At 39.1% G+C, this 13,903-nt stretch overlaps 2 protein-coding genes and 1 non-coding gene across 3 annotated transcripts in view; 2 read left to right on the top strand and 1 right to left on the bottom strand.

Moving 5' to 3' along the window:
- fah (fumarylacetoacetate hydrolase (fumarylacetoacetase)) overlaps positions 1-13,903 on the bottom strand; it is a 34,771-nt gene that overhangs the window by 4,080 nt on the left and 16,788 nt on the right. The window contains exons 9-12 of the mRNA XM_017699564.2: positions 8,043-8,173; positions 2,802-2,877; positions 2,385-2,431; positions 19-120 (exon numbers count right to left, since the gene is read on the bottom strand). Of these exons, the coding sequence (XP_017555053.1) occupies positions 19-120; positions 2,385-2,431; positions 2,802-2,877; positions 8,043-8,173 (356 nt within the window). The remainder of the gene's footprint in view (positions 1-18; positions 121-2,384; positions 2,432-2,801; positions 2,878-8,042; positions 8,174-13,903) is intronic.
- Positions 1-13,903, top strand: part of LOC108428475 (cortexin domain-containing 1) — an 81,649-nt gene that overhangs the window by 51,533 nt on the left and 16,213 nt on the right. The gene's annotated exons all lie outside the window — the stretch shown is intronic.
- Positions 5,046-5,236, top strand: LOC119265320. Its single transcript, XR_005131589.1, has one exon. It is a non-coding gene; the product is annotated as a U2 spliceosomal RNA (small nuclear RNA).

Genomic DNA, 13,903 nt, shown 5'->3' with positions numbered 1-13,903 from the left:
TAACAATAACACACTGACCGGTCCACTGATGGTTCCAGATGCGAGTAGATCTCCTGGCCGGACATTGCAGCCATTTACTGTGTGATGGGCCAGCTGCTGCTTCATCGTCCAGTACATATACTAATAAGGAAAGACAGGACATGTGTCAGTATCTCTCTCTCGCTCTCGCATACACACCCTCAGACAAACACGTTAGCCTAATGCTATGAATATGCACGATGCAAGGACTTTGGGATATTTGATATTTGACTGCTCTGTTGAAAATAAAAATCAGCATCATCTGATCAAATCTGCTATAAAGCAATTTCAAGACTTCAGCTCAGAAAATATTTAATAAGAAATCGTTTAATAATAAATCATCTAAATAAATTGCATCTGTCAAAATGCAATATTTCACAAAGTCCGTGCAGCTCAAGTCATATAAAACAGGTTCTACAGATAAGCTACAATAAACTTATGCTGGTAACGTTTGGCCTATAAAACAATATACTCAAATCTATGATGTAGATTAGAGTACATTATTGCCATAACTACTTATGAAGCAGAATTCTGATTTGCATCTGCCAATAAACAATAAACAAACAGTAAATATAAAGAGTTTTGTGGTGTATTTTTTTTGCAAATGTATGAAAAAGCTTTACATCCTCTATCTGCTGCCTGGAGGCTATTACTGAGTGGACATGGTCAGCTGTCTGCACTGATACTGAACCCTGCACAGCGCAGACTCTACCTCAGTAAACAGGCTGAAGCAAGCAGTGCAATGTACATGGCATCGTAGAGCTGACATGTAAAGATCCGAAGAGATCGGGATTAGGAGAATCTGGCTTTGATGATAAAGTGATTGGGTGGAAATTCATTATTTTGAGGGCACATAGTCAGAATTTTCCACTGAAGCGTCATTTTTTTTCAGTTATTTTTAATATTATAAGAAAAAAATACCAGCAAATGTTTACTTAGCATAAAGCAGCCTTGGGTAAAGTTATCTTCAACAATCAACTTCAAGTTCATCAAAATACCTTTACTGGGCTGAAGAGAAGGTTTTGCATATTTTTTTTGCATATTTTCTTTTGCAAACTATTGTTACAAACACATTTGTATTGCAAATTTGACCATTAGGGGTGATGTATGACCTGCTCTGCATCTGATTCAGGAAATTGTTGTATAAAGATGAAACAGTCTGGTTTTTGTGCTCCATAGTTTTTTTCTGTGTGGATATCAAATACAGTGGTATGCAAAAGTTTGAACACCCTACATTCAATCTACATTTGTTAATTTTCAGAGTGAAAGTATGACATTTTCTGTAAATTTTAGTCCACACTTTCTGTTTAATATAAAAAAAAACAACATACAAAGTATAAAATGAGCCATAACATTTGCACAGGCCACATTTCATGTCTTCTTTGCAAACATGTGCAGTTTGCAAGTGTGTTCTCTGTAGATGATGTGTAAACTTGTTTTCACGAATGGGAGAAAATCAACAAAATATGGAATTTGACCAGGCAAGTCCAAACTTTTTCATACCACTGTAACACTGAGAATGCCATTACACTGAGCTTGTGACTGGGGGGAATATGTTAGAGGCCGCCAAGTTGCCTGTTTTCAAGACTAGACCCTCTAATGTTGGTATTTCAGTGAGTTATACGGCTTTTCTGAGAATATTGCATTAAATCGGGTAAAAAACTATTTTGAGTGATGGGGTGAATGTTATGCTTGACAGATCTTGTCAAGGACATCATTCACCATTCATCATTTATTGCAACACTTAATGCAACAATATATGATTTTCATGGCTAAATAATTTGGGTTGCTGTAGGAAAAAGCCAAAGACTCAAAAAATCACTTTAAAAACTATTTCTATATATATACAGTGCTGCTTGAAAGTTTGTGAACTTTAGAATGCTTTATATTTCCTGAAATATCATCAATATCCTCAATAAATAAATTACCAAGTCTAATATTTTTACCTCATTTGTTTCATTTGGTTCTCTTTATCTACTATTAACATGCCCAAACTTCAAAATTTGATGAGGTTTTAGGCCAAATTTATGCAGAAACATAGAAAAAGTGTAAATATGGAAACAAATATACAAATACACATTGATGTTAACGTAATTTAGTAACATTAGGTAGAATTTTAATTACTGATGGACATGTATTTGCATGGATTTGTAACAATATTATACAAAAAACACACCATTTTCACTTGCACTAAATTAAATCACACATTTAAGCTTATTTAGCAGATCTTTTATACTTTTATACTATATTTTATAAATGGATACAAATGGCCTGTGATCATGTGTGATGCTCTTTTCTCTCCATGGACCTGCTTGTGAGGGAGTCAGATAGGCCTAGTTTAGACCCAAGCAATGCTGACCTCTTACCTTAAAGTTGGACTTGCAGATGGTGGCTGCCTCTCTCATCCCTTCCCCTGATGGAGAGTAAAATATGTTACTGAAATAAGGCATGATGTAGACTTTAAAGCTGCACTATGTAAGCGTTGTTTTTTTTAATTGAAAAGAAGATGCATTGCTGAGTCAGCAGAATAAAAAACAGCCTAAAATACTGTCAGCATGCGATGCTGCGAGTTGGCCTGTACAGCCTGGAGCCATCATTTAAAAGAGGCATCAGGTTGGGACTTTACGTATTGATGTCACACTCACAGACCCAGCTCGATATTTAAGCCAAATGATCTCAGAATGAACTTTGCCCCTTTGCAAATAGTTATGAGATTGTGAGAAACTTCATAGAATATCACAAAAAATAGACTTAAAAATCACGAGCCCTCTTTAAACACATACCTTTGATGGAGACAAAGAGGTTGATGTTGAAGGTGTACGGGTCTTGGTGTTGAAGATATGGAAGCGGCTGTGGGTCCTAAAATCAAAATATTGTCAGATCAAATGTCAGGCATGTGCACATAGACAGTCACAGCAAAACACATTCTTCTGAATAGGAAAAATCTGAATACTTGTGTATTCATCTTTGTTATACAGCTGGCTGACCACTTAGTCTGAAATAGCCTAAATTAGTCTAAAATAAGCAGCATTTAGTGCTTAAAGTGACAGGCTGCACATGTTGCATGCTAAGTAAGCATATAGTATACAATCCTGTTTCCAAAAAAGTTGGGACATGGTGTAAAATGTAAGTAAAAACAATAAAGAATGAAGAAATGAAGAAACAATGAAGAAACAAAAAGAATAGAATGAAAACATAGTGACATATTAAATACTGAAACTGAGAAATTTGACTGTGTTTTGAAAAATATATGCCTTTTTGAATTTGATGCCAGCAATATACTTCAAAAAAGTTGGGATGGGGCAACAAAAGACTGGGAAAGTTGTGTAGAGCTAAAAAGCACCTGGTGGTTAATTGGCAGCAGGATAGTAACATGACTGAGCATCCCAGAGTCTTTCAGAAATAAAGATGATGAGGAGTTTGCCACTCTGTCAAAGACTGTACAGTGCAACATTTCAAAAATAAAGTTTCTCAATGTAAAATACAAAACAACTCTTGTCTGTGAGCACAGTTTGGCATTGCAATCACAAATGCAAGTTTAAACTCTACCATGCAAAGAAGAAACCATATATAAACAGGATCTGGAAATGCTGCCACCTTCTCTGGGCCCGAGCTCATTTAAGATGGACTGAGGTCCTGTGGTCCAACAAATCAAAATTTGAAATTCTTTTTGGAAATCATAGACACTGTGTCCTCCGGGCTAAAGACCACTCAGCTTGTCATCAGTGCACAGTTCAACAGCCAGTATTCATGGTGGTATAGGGGTGCATTAGTGAACATGGCATGGGTGACTTGCACATCTGTAAAGGCGCCATTAATGTTGAATAATATATGGAGGATTTAGAATATAAGCTTCTGTCTTTTTAAGGGAAGGCCTTGCATATTTCAGCAAGACAAAGTCAGAAAACATACAGCATGTATTATAACATCATGGCTGAAGCATATTAGCTTCCATTACTTGTTAGCTACATAAGCTTCACAGCTCCAGTGCAAAACTAAAGAAGCAAGCTCCATGTCTTGGCTGATCGACTACATTTACAGTAAATGAGAAAACTGTTTAAATTAGATTTTTTAATATTTGCTACACACAAAGACTGAAAACCTCAGCTCAAATAAACACTGGGAAAGAGGAGACCCTTCCTCACTCCACTTGGTCCGGATGGAGAGAGCGCTTGTTAATAACTCAGAGAACAGGCTTTGGCACGTCTCATTGCCCCTCATATGCAAAGTCTGCAATCTGCTCTGCCTCCTCCATCACTCTGAAGCATCTTCTCCACCGGGGCCTTCGCTGAGATCAGCCCAGCTTCTCTCTTTAACCCCACATGCGATTATCATTTTAACCTTGATGAGCTGTTTCTGCATGAAGCACTGGGCTAAAATGGCAAACGCAGCGCAGTTTCAATGTAGTCAATGTAGCTTACAGCTAAAATCCTTACAAGCCCTAAACCACTCTGTATTAAGCCCCTGCAAACCTTTTAACTTTCAAATAAAATACAATTTACTGTTTCAAACGTTTTTTGATGGAATATTTGGTGAAAATTTTGTAAGATTTTGTTAGATTTTTCCTCCTTACAACAAACATACTGATTTAGTCTGTTTCTTTAGTGGAGCTATGAGGCTAATGTACAGTTAGCTAACATGAGTTAGCTAACACACACACACACACACACACACACACACACACACACACACACACACACACATATATATATATATATATATATATATATATATATATATATATATATATATATATATATATGTATAGATATATAGATAGATATGAAGTATGAAATAGGTGGGTGACCACATCTTAACATAATATATCTATGTATTAAATTATTTCTGTCACATTAAAATGCTATATAAAATAAAGCTAATATTTACCATCCATACATGAATGTTTTATATATATATATATATATATATATATATATATATATATATATATATATATATATATATATATATATATATATATATATATATATATATATAAATGGAGTTTGCTTCTTTAGTTTTGCACTGGAGCTTCTCGGCCTTTTGGCTAAGATCAAGGGTAGTATCTGTTCTTATCAGTTGATACGTCCTCTATACGAGGACTACATATTAAATTGATTTTTAGAACAGGGAGATGAAAGAGGGCCTTGCTCCATCCGCTCCACGCGTCGACCTGGTATTGCAGTACCTCCGGGAATGCTGATTTGGGGCAGTCGTGGGCTGGAGGTTAGGGAACCAGCTTGTGACCGGAAGGTCGCTGGTTCGATCCCCAGAGCTGACAGCACATGACTGAGGTGTCCTTGAGCAAGACACCTAACCCCCAACTGCTGCCCACCGCTCCGGGCAAGTGTGCTCACTGCCCCCTAGTGTGTGTGTTCACTAGAGCGTATGTGGTGTTTCACTTCATGGATGGGTTAAATGCGGAGGTGAAATTTCCCTGTTGTGGGACTAATAAGGATCACTTAATCTCTCTCTCTCTCTCCACATATATATATATATATATATATATATATATATATATATATAGACAAATATCAAATTATCTTACATAATATTTCCTCTTGTGTGGCTGTGGACTCTGACCGTCACTGCTGTTCTTATTTTAGCCTTATTTATCCTGGTTGTTGTACATTCCAAAATGTACGATGAGCGATGTCCTGAAAATACGGGAACAGAGGGTTCAAAGCATATTTTCACAGTATTATCTGTTTGGCTGCTGTGAGGCCTTTTCTGATGAGTAGAAAACAATTCTGCAGAGTCATCATGTAGGAGGAAGGACCTGGGAACTTTGTGTACAGATTTTTCCAAAATATTAGAGAGAGTATCTTGAACATATGAACAAAAGACATCCACAGTAGGACACGCACCAAAACATATGCATATATGTACCGACTATTGCTGAGTTACACAAATGAAAATAAGGATCTTGCCTAACTTTAAATTTATACAGCAGGTTAGGAGTGACGAATGCTTTTTCATTGAACGTGAAGCGAATGATGTGGTGTGCTGGGTTTTTTGAAGGAATAAAGCAATTTTCCCACGCCATAACCTAATTAAGTTTAACATTAAGTTCTTTCTCCCAAAACAAAGACACTGAAGGATAATTTTATATATTATTATATTATTAAATATATGTCTTACACATGAATACATGTTGATGTATGGCTAAAGCATATGTTCCATATTTAATTCCATAGATGCTAATATATGTCATATGTAGAAAATCCATATATTGCCATATAGCAGATTTCTGTATGGGTAATTAGTACTGTGCTAATAGCTTGCATAAATCATCATTTACTTGGCTTCTACTTCTGTTTTTCCTTGCTTTCCTAGGAGTTAGTTTTTCCAGTGAGTGATGTTTGTAGTCCTCCTTGATTTCCAATTCAGCAGGATTGTTTTTTGGTGATGATTAGTGCTATGAGAAGAATTCTTCATGTTAATATATCTCTTAACAGATACAGTGGGAGGGGCTGGTCCAATAGTGTTGTTAACTGGTCAATAATTTATTGCCAAAAATGTTTAATTGGCACACATCACCACATGTACAGTGGTTGGTATGGCATAGTGGGTAACATCTCTGCCTTCCATGCTGTAGGCTGGGGTTCAATCCCCGCCTGTGTAAACACCCTACACTATATCAATAAGAGTCCTTGGGCAAGACTCCTAACAGTACCTTTGCCTACATGTGCAAAAAAAATGAACTGTAAAAAATGAGAGATCAGCTAAACTTAAATTGTTACAGAAACTGATTTCTTTATTGAGTTGACTCAGCTTCTGTTTCTAGGTCTGTATCTCAGTTAGATAGCTGGCGCTCCTTCTATCCCACAGTCTAACCTGGTATATTTTCCTCTTGGGCTTCCAGATATGGGCAGCTATGTCATTGCTGGGATTTAACCTCACAGCCTCCTGATGTTGGGATGAATTATTAGACGGCTGTGAGATTTTCCTCCATTGTATTAAACATGTGTAGATAGATCCGAGTGGCTTCTTGTGTTCCTGAGTGGTGCAGTGGTCTAAGCTGTCACTCCAGCAGGAGGTTGTGAGTTTGAGCCCCATAGCCATCTGTAAGTGGCTAGCAGGATTGTGTGATGAAAAGAGCCCTGGATAGTGGGGGAACTGAGTATAAAAAGAGACACTGAGAGAAGTGAGCCTGTGCCAAAATATGCCAAATATTATGCTCACAACAAGGCTTTGCCCATTAAAACACTGCTTAAATGACAGAGCAGTGAGATTCTGACATTCAGAACAAAGCTCATCTCAGAGCTTCTAAGCCAGCTGTCATAACAAATTCACCCAAACCCAAAATAAATTCAGCCGTGCTGCTTATAAAGGTGGTGATCACATTGATCAAATGCGAAAAGGTTACACTGCACACTTAAAATCGCTCTAGCTGAGCGTCCTGTAAACAATAACAGAAGAGGCAGAGTCTCAGCATAAACGGCAGGCTGGGTACTGACTTTTAAAAGCGATGAAACCCTTAGAAGCTATTTATGGCCAACAAAAGCATGGTGTAATTATTTGCCACTCAATAGCACACTGAAGTTCAGGACCCGGATTCACAAAAGTATTCCTAAAAAAAAGCTCACGGAGGATTTAAGACAAACAATAACATTTAGACGTTCGCAAGAATGGGCCTTATTCACCAAAATCGTCCTAGGTTTTTTCTTAAAAGTGTTCTTGAGAAAGTTCATAAGAAAAGTCTACATTCATTTCGTGTTCTTAAGGCAGAACCGTTCACCTTTGTGCTCCTGAGTGTGTGTAGATTCTATTCTTACCCAAGAACAAATCCCAAATAAGAAAACACTGGTAAAAGTTAGAATCTTTGTAAAAAGGAGGTTTTAATAAAATAATTTCTTCTTAAGAAGAAATTAAGGAGGCTGTATTATTGAGGCTATAATATTGATTCCAATAATACGACTCCAAAATGTTTGCATCATATCATCAGCTGTAGTGCAATCACAGTATAATAGCTAGACTACTACTTTATTTATATTGTGTAGCAGCGTTATTTGATGACACACCTGAACTGCATTGGCCTCCACGAAGGGTGTCAAAGCCTCCATTGGCACGACCCAGGGTGAGATGGTGGTCCCGAAATTCTTCCCTAAAAATGGGCCTAATGGCACATATTCCCAAGCCTGGATATCCCGGGCTAGAGAGAGAGAGAGAGGGGGGGGGGGGGGGGGTGGATGGAGAAAGATAGAGATTGAGTGAGTGATAGACAGAGGACAGAGAAAGACAGGAGACAAAAAAAGAGTGAAAGAGAGGGTAAGAGAGGATAAAGAAAATGAAAAGAAGAGAGAAGAAAAAGAAAGATACAAAAATAAAGACAGTGAAAGAAGAAGAGAGATGGGGAGATAGAAAAAGAAAGAAAAGGGGGTTGAATATGATAGAGTACATTTGAAAGGGAGAGAGAGAATAGAGGGAAAAGAGAGGAGAAAAAAGAAGGAGAGACAGAGAGAGAGAGAGATAGGATAGAAAAAAGAGAGGGTAAAGAAAGAGAAAATGAGAGAGAAGGAGAGACGAGAAAAAGTGAGTTAGAGAGAAGAGAGAAAAAGAGATAGAGAGACAAAAGAGAGACAAAAGAGAAAGAAAGGGGTAGAACATGATAGAGAAAAAGAGAGAGAAAGAAAGGACAAAGAGAGAGAGAGAGAGAGAGAGAGAGGAATGAGTGAGTCTGCATTAACAACACATTCATTAGTAAATGGGTTTAGGCTCCTGTTAAACTCCAGTAAACGTGTTAACTCCACGACAGATGCTCTTCTCTGCCTGGATTGAACTTCTCATGAAAGTCCTGCTCATTGTTCCTTCACTAAGTTGTAATGTGTGCTTCTAAAATGAAAATCGGTTCCTTTCATTTTTCCTGTAAAGTTAACAGGCGTACGGCCGGCAGCTCTCGGACTGGAGCCGCTTCATTAACCGGAGCCATTTCACTCCAGTTTGGTCAAATCAAAGTTTCATTTCTTCCACTCAACTGCAGAGAAAAATGATTCCATAAATTTAGCCCAAGATATATAATCTCTCTCTCTCTCTCTCTCTCTCTCTCTCTCACACACACACACACACACACACACACACACACACACACTCTCTGTCTCTCTCTCTCTCTCTCTCTCTCTCTCTCTCTCTCTCTCTCTCTCTCTCTCTCTCACACACACACACACACACACACACTCTCTGTCTCTCTCTCTCTCTCTCTCTCTCTCTCTCTCACACACACACACACACACACTCTCTACCTCTCTCTCTCTCTCTCTCTCTCTCTCTCACACACACACACACACACACACACTCTCTGTCTCTCTCTCTCTCTCTCTCTCTCTCTCTCTCTCTCTCTCTCTCTCTCTCTCTCTCTCACACACACACACACACACACACACACTCTCTCTACCTCTCTCTCTCACACACACACACACACACACACACACACTCTCTCTCTCTCTCTCTCTGTCTCTCACACACACACACACACAATCTCTCTCTACCTCTCTCTCTCTCTCTCTCTCACACACACACACTCTCTCTCTCTCACACACACACTCTCTACCCCTCTCTCTCTCTCTCTCTGTCTCTCTCTCTCACACACACACACACACACTCTCTCTACCTCTCTCTCTCTCTCACACACACACACACACTCTCTACCTCTCTCTCTCTCTCTCTCTCTATCTGTCTCTCTCTCTCACACACACACACACACACTCTCTCTACCTCTCTCTCTCTCTCACACACACACACACACTCTCTACCTCTCTCTCTCTCTCTCTCTCTCACACACACACACACTCTCTCTACCTCTCTCTCTCTCTCTCTCTCTCACACACACACACACACACACACACACACACACACACACACACTCTCTAGATAAAAGATAAAGATAGATAAAGACTCTCTAGATAAAGTTTACACAATGCTAATGAGCATGCTAATAATCTTCCACTGCTTGGGGTCATCCCTATTTTCCCAGGGTCCTTTAATCTCAGGGTCCTAAATTCCCAGGGCCCTATATTTCCAGGGTCCAAACTGTGCATTGCTTGGGGCCATCACTATGTTTCCAGGGTTCTTTATTCCCAGGGCTCTATCTTTCAAGGGTCTTATATTCCCAGGAACCCAAACTTCATAAATGAAACAATTATTATTAAACAATGTTGAGTAAAGTTTACACAATGCTATTTAGCAGGCTAATATGTTTCCATTATGCCCATATTCCCAGGGTTCTATATTCCCAGCACCCTATTTTCCCAGGGTCATATATTCCCTATACCCCTATACCCCAGGCTCTTAAATTCCTAGGGCACTTTACTCCCAGGGCCCTAAGCTTTATAAAGTTTAAACAATGTTGAATAAAGTTCCCTCACCTATGGTCATGAGCTGTGGGGAATGACTGAAAGAACGAGATCGTAAATACAAGCGGCGGAAATGAGCTTTCTCCATAGGGTGGCGGGCTACTCCGGGAGGAGCTTGGAGTAGGGCCGCTATTCCTCTGCATTGAGAGGAGCCAGCTGAGGTGGTTAGGGACGCCTCCCGGTGGGGGTGTACCAGGCACAGCCTACCGGGACAATACCCCGGGGTCGTCCTAGGACCCACTGGAGGGATTATATCTCCAAGTTGGCCTGGGAATGGCTTGGGGTCCTAGGGAATGAACTGGAGGAAGTTGCAGGGGACAGGGTCGTCTGGGATTCTCTGCTCTCTCAACTGCTACCACAACCCGGATCTGGACTGTGCAGTTAACGATGATGAAGATGAATAAAGTTTACACGATACTATTTAGCGTGCTAATACGCTTCCATTATGAAGGGTCATTCCTATACTTCCAGGGTCCTATATTTCCAGGCAATATATTCCCACAGTCCTTCTTCTTAGGGCCCTAAGATTTTTAAACAATGTAAAAAAAAGTTTACACAATGTTAAATAAAGTTTACACCACATTATTTACCATGCTAATGAGCTTCCATTATGTGGAGTCATCTCTACATTCCCAGGGCACTATATTCCCAGGGTCATACATTCCCAGGGCGCTGTATTCCCAGGCTCATATATTTGTGTATGTATAAATGCCTAGGCATCTAACTTTTATTTATTTACATGCAGATTAGCAATTAAATGAACCGTTTTGTTTTAGTGTTCGAGGCTGTATCTGGTTACACTAATGAAGTCAGCGTGGACGGGAAACACTAGCGCATTCTCATTCTGTAATCAGGGTGGAGTGGCGGGAGGGTGAGGTGAAGTATGATAAAATCAATATTATTTTTCTCCGCCTGCTGGTGCACTGTGATGTCACCAAAAATCTGATATTTTACTGGCTACAAAAGTCACCAAAGTTTGATGGATGACTTCAGGAATTTTATCTCAAATACGATGAACCATGCTTATTAGATCATGTACACAAAGCAACAAGGTAAAAAAATTCTAAGTTTACTAAAAATAAAGGTGCCAAAAGGTTTCTTCAATTTCCAGGCCTGGATTTTGTAACAGCTGGTAGTTAACTGCCCTGTTGGTATAACTGACTGAACCACAGTTCCACATCAACACACAACAAAATCCAGGCTCAAATTAAGACCTCTGCCATAGAAGAACCACCTTTGGATGTGAGCATGAGGAACCTTTTAAAAGTATCAAGAAATCAAAGAAATTGCTTCTAAAACATCAAAGCCCAGGACCATTTAGGAACCTTTATTATTCAATAAATTCCAGTAATATAGAGGGTTATTTCAAAGTAGCTGCACAGATGCATCTAAGGTTTTTATCTGGTATGGGAAAGGAGGTTAATTAGTGAGAAGATTTGTTTTGTTTTGGATGCAAAGCCAAATTACGATGTAACAGAACCTAAAAATATTCAACAGCTAAAAGCACATTTACCTTTAGTGAATCAACAGTTTAGTTTTTAAGGCTGTACCGAGCTCTTAAATTCATTCAAAGTATATACTGTTTTAAAGTGTCTGAACAGGAATCTAACTTGTCTTCATTCAAATTTAATAAACTGTAAATCAGCAATAAAACATCGGTTTTATTTAGTTGCAAAGTTCATACAGGGTTATAATAAAAGCAACTGCCATTTCGAAAGGCCCATGGAATGAAAAAGCAGCGATATATAGATGCATCCACACGCACTGGCTCTTCAGAAGGAAAACAAACTGAAACTCAGAATTCAATCTGATTCAACAATCTGCTCTGAACAGGAGCCAAACAAACAAACAAACAAGAGTGCAAAGCTCTATAAAGCCTGGCACCCACACTTCACCAAGCTCCAGCACAGCACCCACCCTCTCCCTCAGACTTTCTCATTTCCAGAACCTCCTCAAGCACTCATAAAACAGCAATATCGGCCGCAGTGAGATGTGGAAGGTGCCATTGTAGACTGGCAGTAGGGGGTGATGGAATAATAAAAGAAATTGACGGCAGTGGTTACTCTGAAAGACCATTTTGGCATGACCAGGAAACAGCCGTAAATCACCGCCACGTCATCAAGTTAGGCCGTCAGGGCCTCTCTGAAATTTTATAGGGGGCCCTGTGAGATATGCCCCATATTTCAGAGCCAACAGGAGGCAGCTCTGGCCAGCCACCTTCAGCTAATGGAAAATGTCAGCTTGGTTATTCTGAAGAAAACAGGATGGATGAAGACGGAAATCACAAGGCCTACTCTGATCTCTCGAAACAGGGGGGGTTCATAAATGTATACAACCAACCAGGGGCTGACCGATATATCGGTTGGCTGATACTATCGGCTGATATTGAAACAATTGATATTTATCTCCGATAAATCGCTGAGCTAACAAATGCCAAGCGCCACAATGATGTTAGCTCTCAAACAGGTTTCAACCTCGTTCGGGCCAAAAGATTTTCAATAGACAATAACAATTGAGAAAAGATTATTTGGCAAAATGTCCACATTGTTTTTGTCTGGCAAATAAAAAGGTTTGTATCATAATTATCTTTAATTAATAAATATCTTTAATAGCCTGTAATCTACAGAACCCCACTGGTGACGCATCTCTTCTTAATAAAAATGGGTAGTCTTACGAAGAACTTACGAAGAACTTACGAAGGCGTGAAACTGGAATTCTAATGCATGTTATGAGAAAATTAAACTACACTTTACTGAGATGTGGCCATGACTTCATTATCAAAGCTTTATTATCTTGTTCGAACAGATTATGTTGTGTCTTCGACTTATCCTTTTACTGCACACTTACTTTATCTTAATTTTAATAAAATAAAAAAAAGTAATAAAAAAATCTGTGATTTCTTATTTAGTTGTGGAAAAAAAAGAGTCTTTTCCTTTGAAAGGACAAAAACCTCTCCGTGTTGGCTACATGAACCTGGACCGTTATGACCCTGATTTTGGATTTGCCCTCAATAAAAGTCGCTTATCTCTTCACATGCGTCCGCTACCTCGCTCCTCGTTACACTAAAACTATGCTTATAGTTTTCCAATGCTAAAGCTTCAGCCTTGAGGCTCATGGAGAGCTTACTTTAAGAGGCATGTTATGTTGTCATGGCAAAGTTTTGAGCTTCTGAATATGTTATATGTAATGTTCATGTTCAACACATATCCTCTATATATTGTGGGTACTAAATGCCGCGTGCGTGTACTTGGGAATCACTGCTATACAGTAATCTGAAGCTTTGGGCCTGGTCCTTCGAGAGAACAGCTGTCAGATGTGTGTTTGGTGGTGGAAAGCGCGTGAGCTTTGCTGAGATGCTCCATTACAGAGATCTGAAGTGCACTCTCTGACCTTCAGTGTACACTTTATTCTTGATTATTGCCCTCATAAAAACCCAACTGACTCACAGTCGACAGATCAGAGATACACGCCTAGCAGCTGAACTGAATCTTAATGCATAAAACAGACAGGATAAAAGTAAACTACTCTCTCCA

Source organism: Pygocentrus nattereri, chromosome 15 (genome assembly GCF_015220715.1).
Source record: "Pygocentrus nattereri isolate fPygNat1 chromosome 15, fPygNat1.pri, whole genome shotgun sequence".
In the NCBI taxonomy this organism is placed as follows: domain Eukaryota; kingdom Metazoa; phylum Chordata; class Actinopteri; order Characiformes; family Serrasalmidae; genus Pygocentrus; species Pygocentrus nattereri.
The sequence above is the reverse complement of the archived record's forward strand: the minus strand, read 5'-3'. Positions and strand labels throughout refer to the sequence as shown.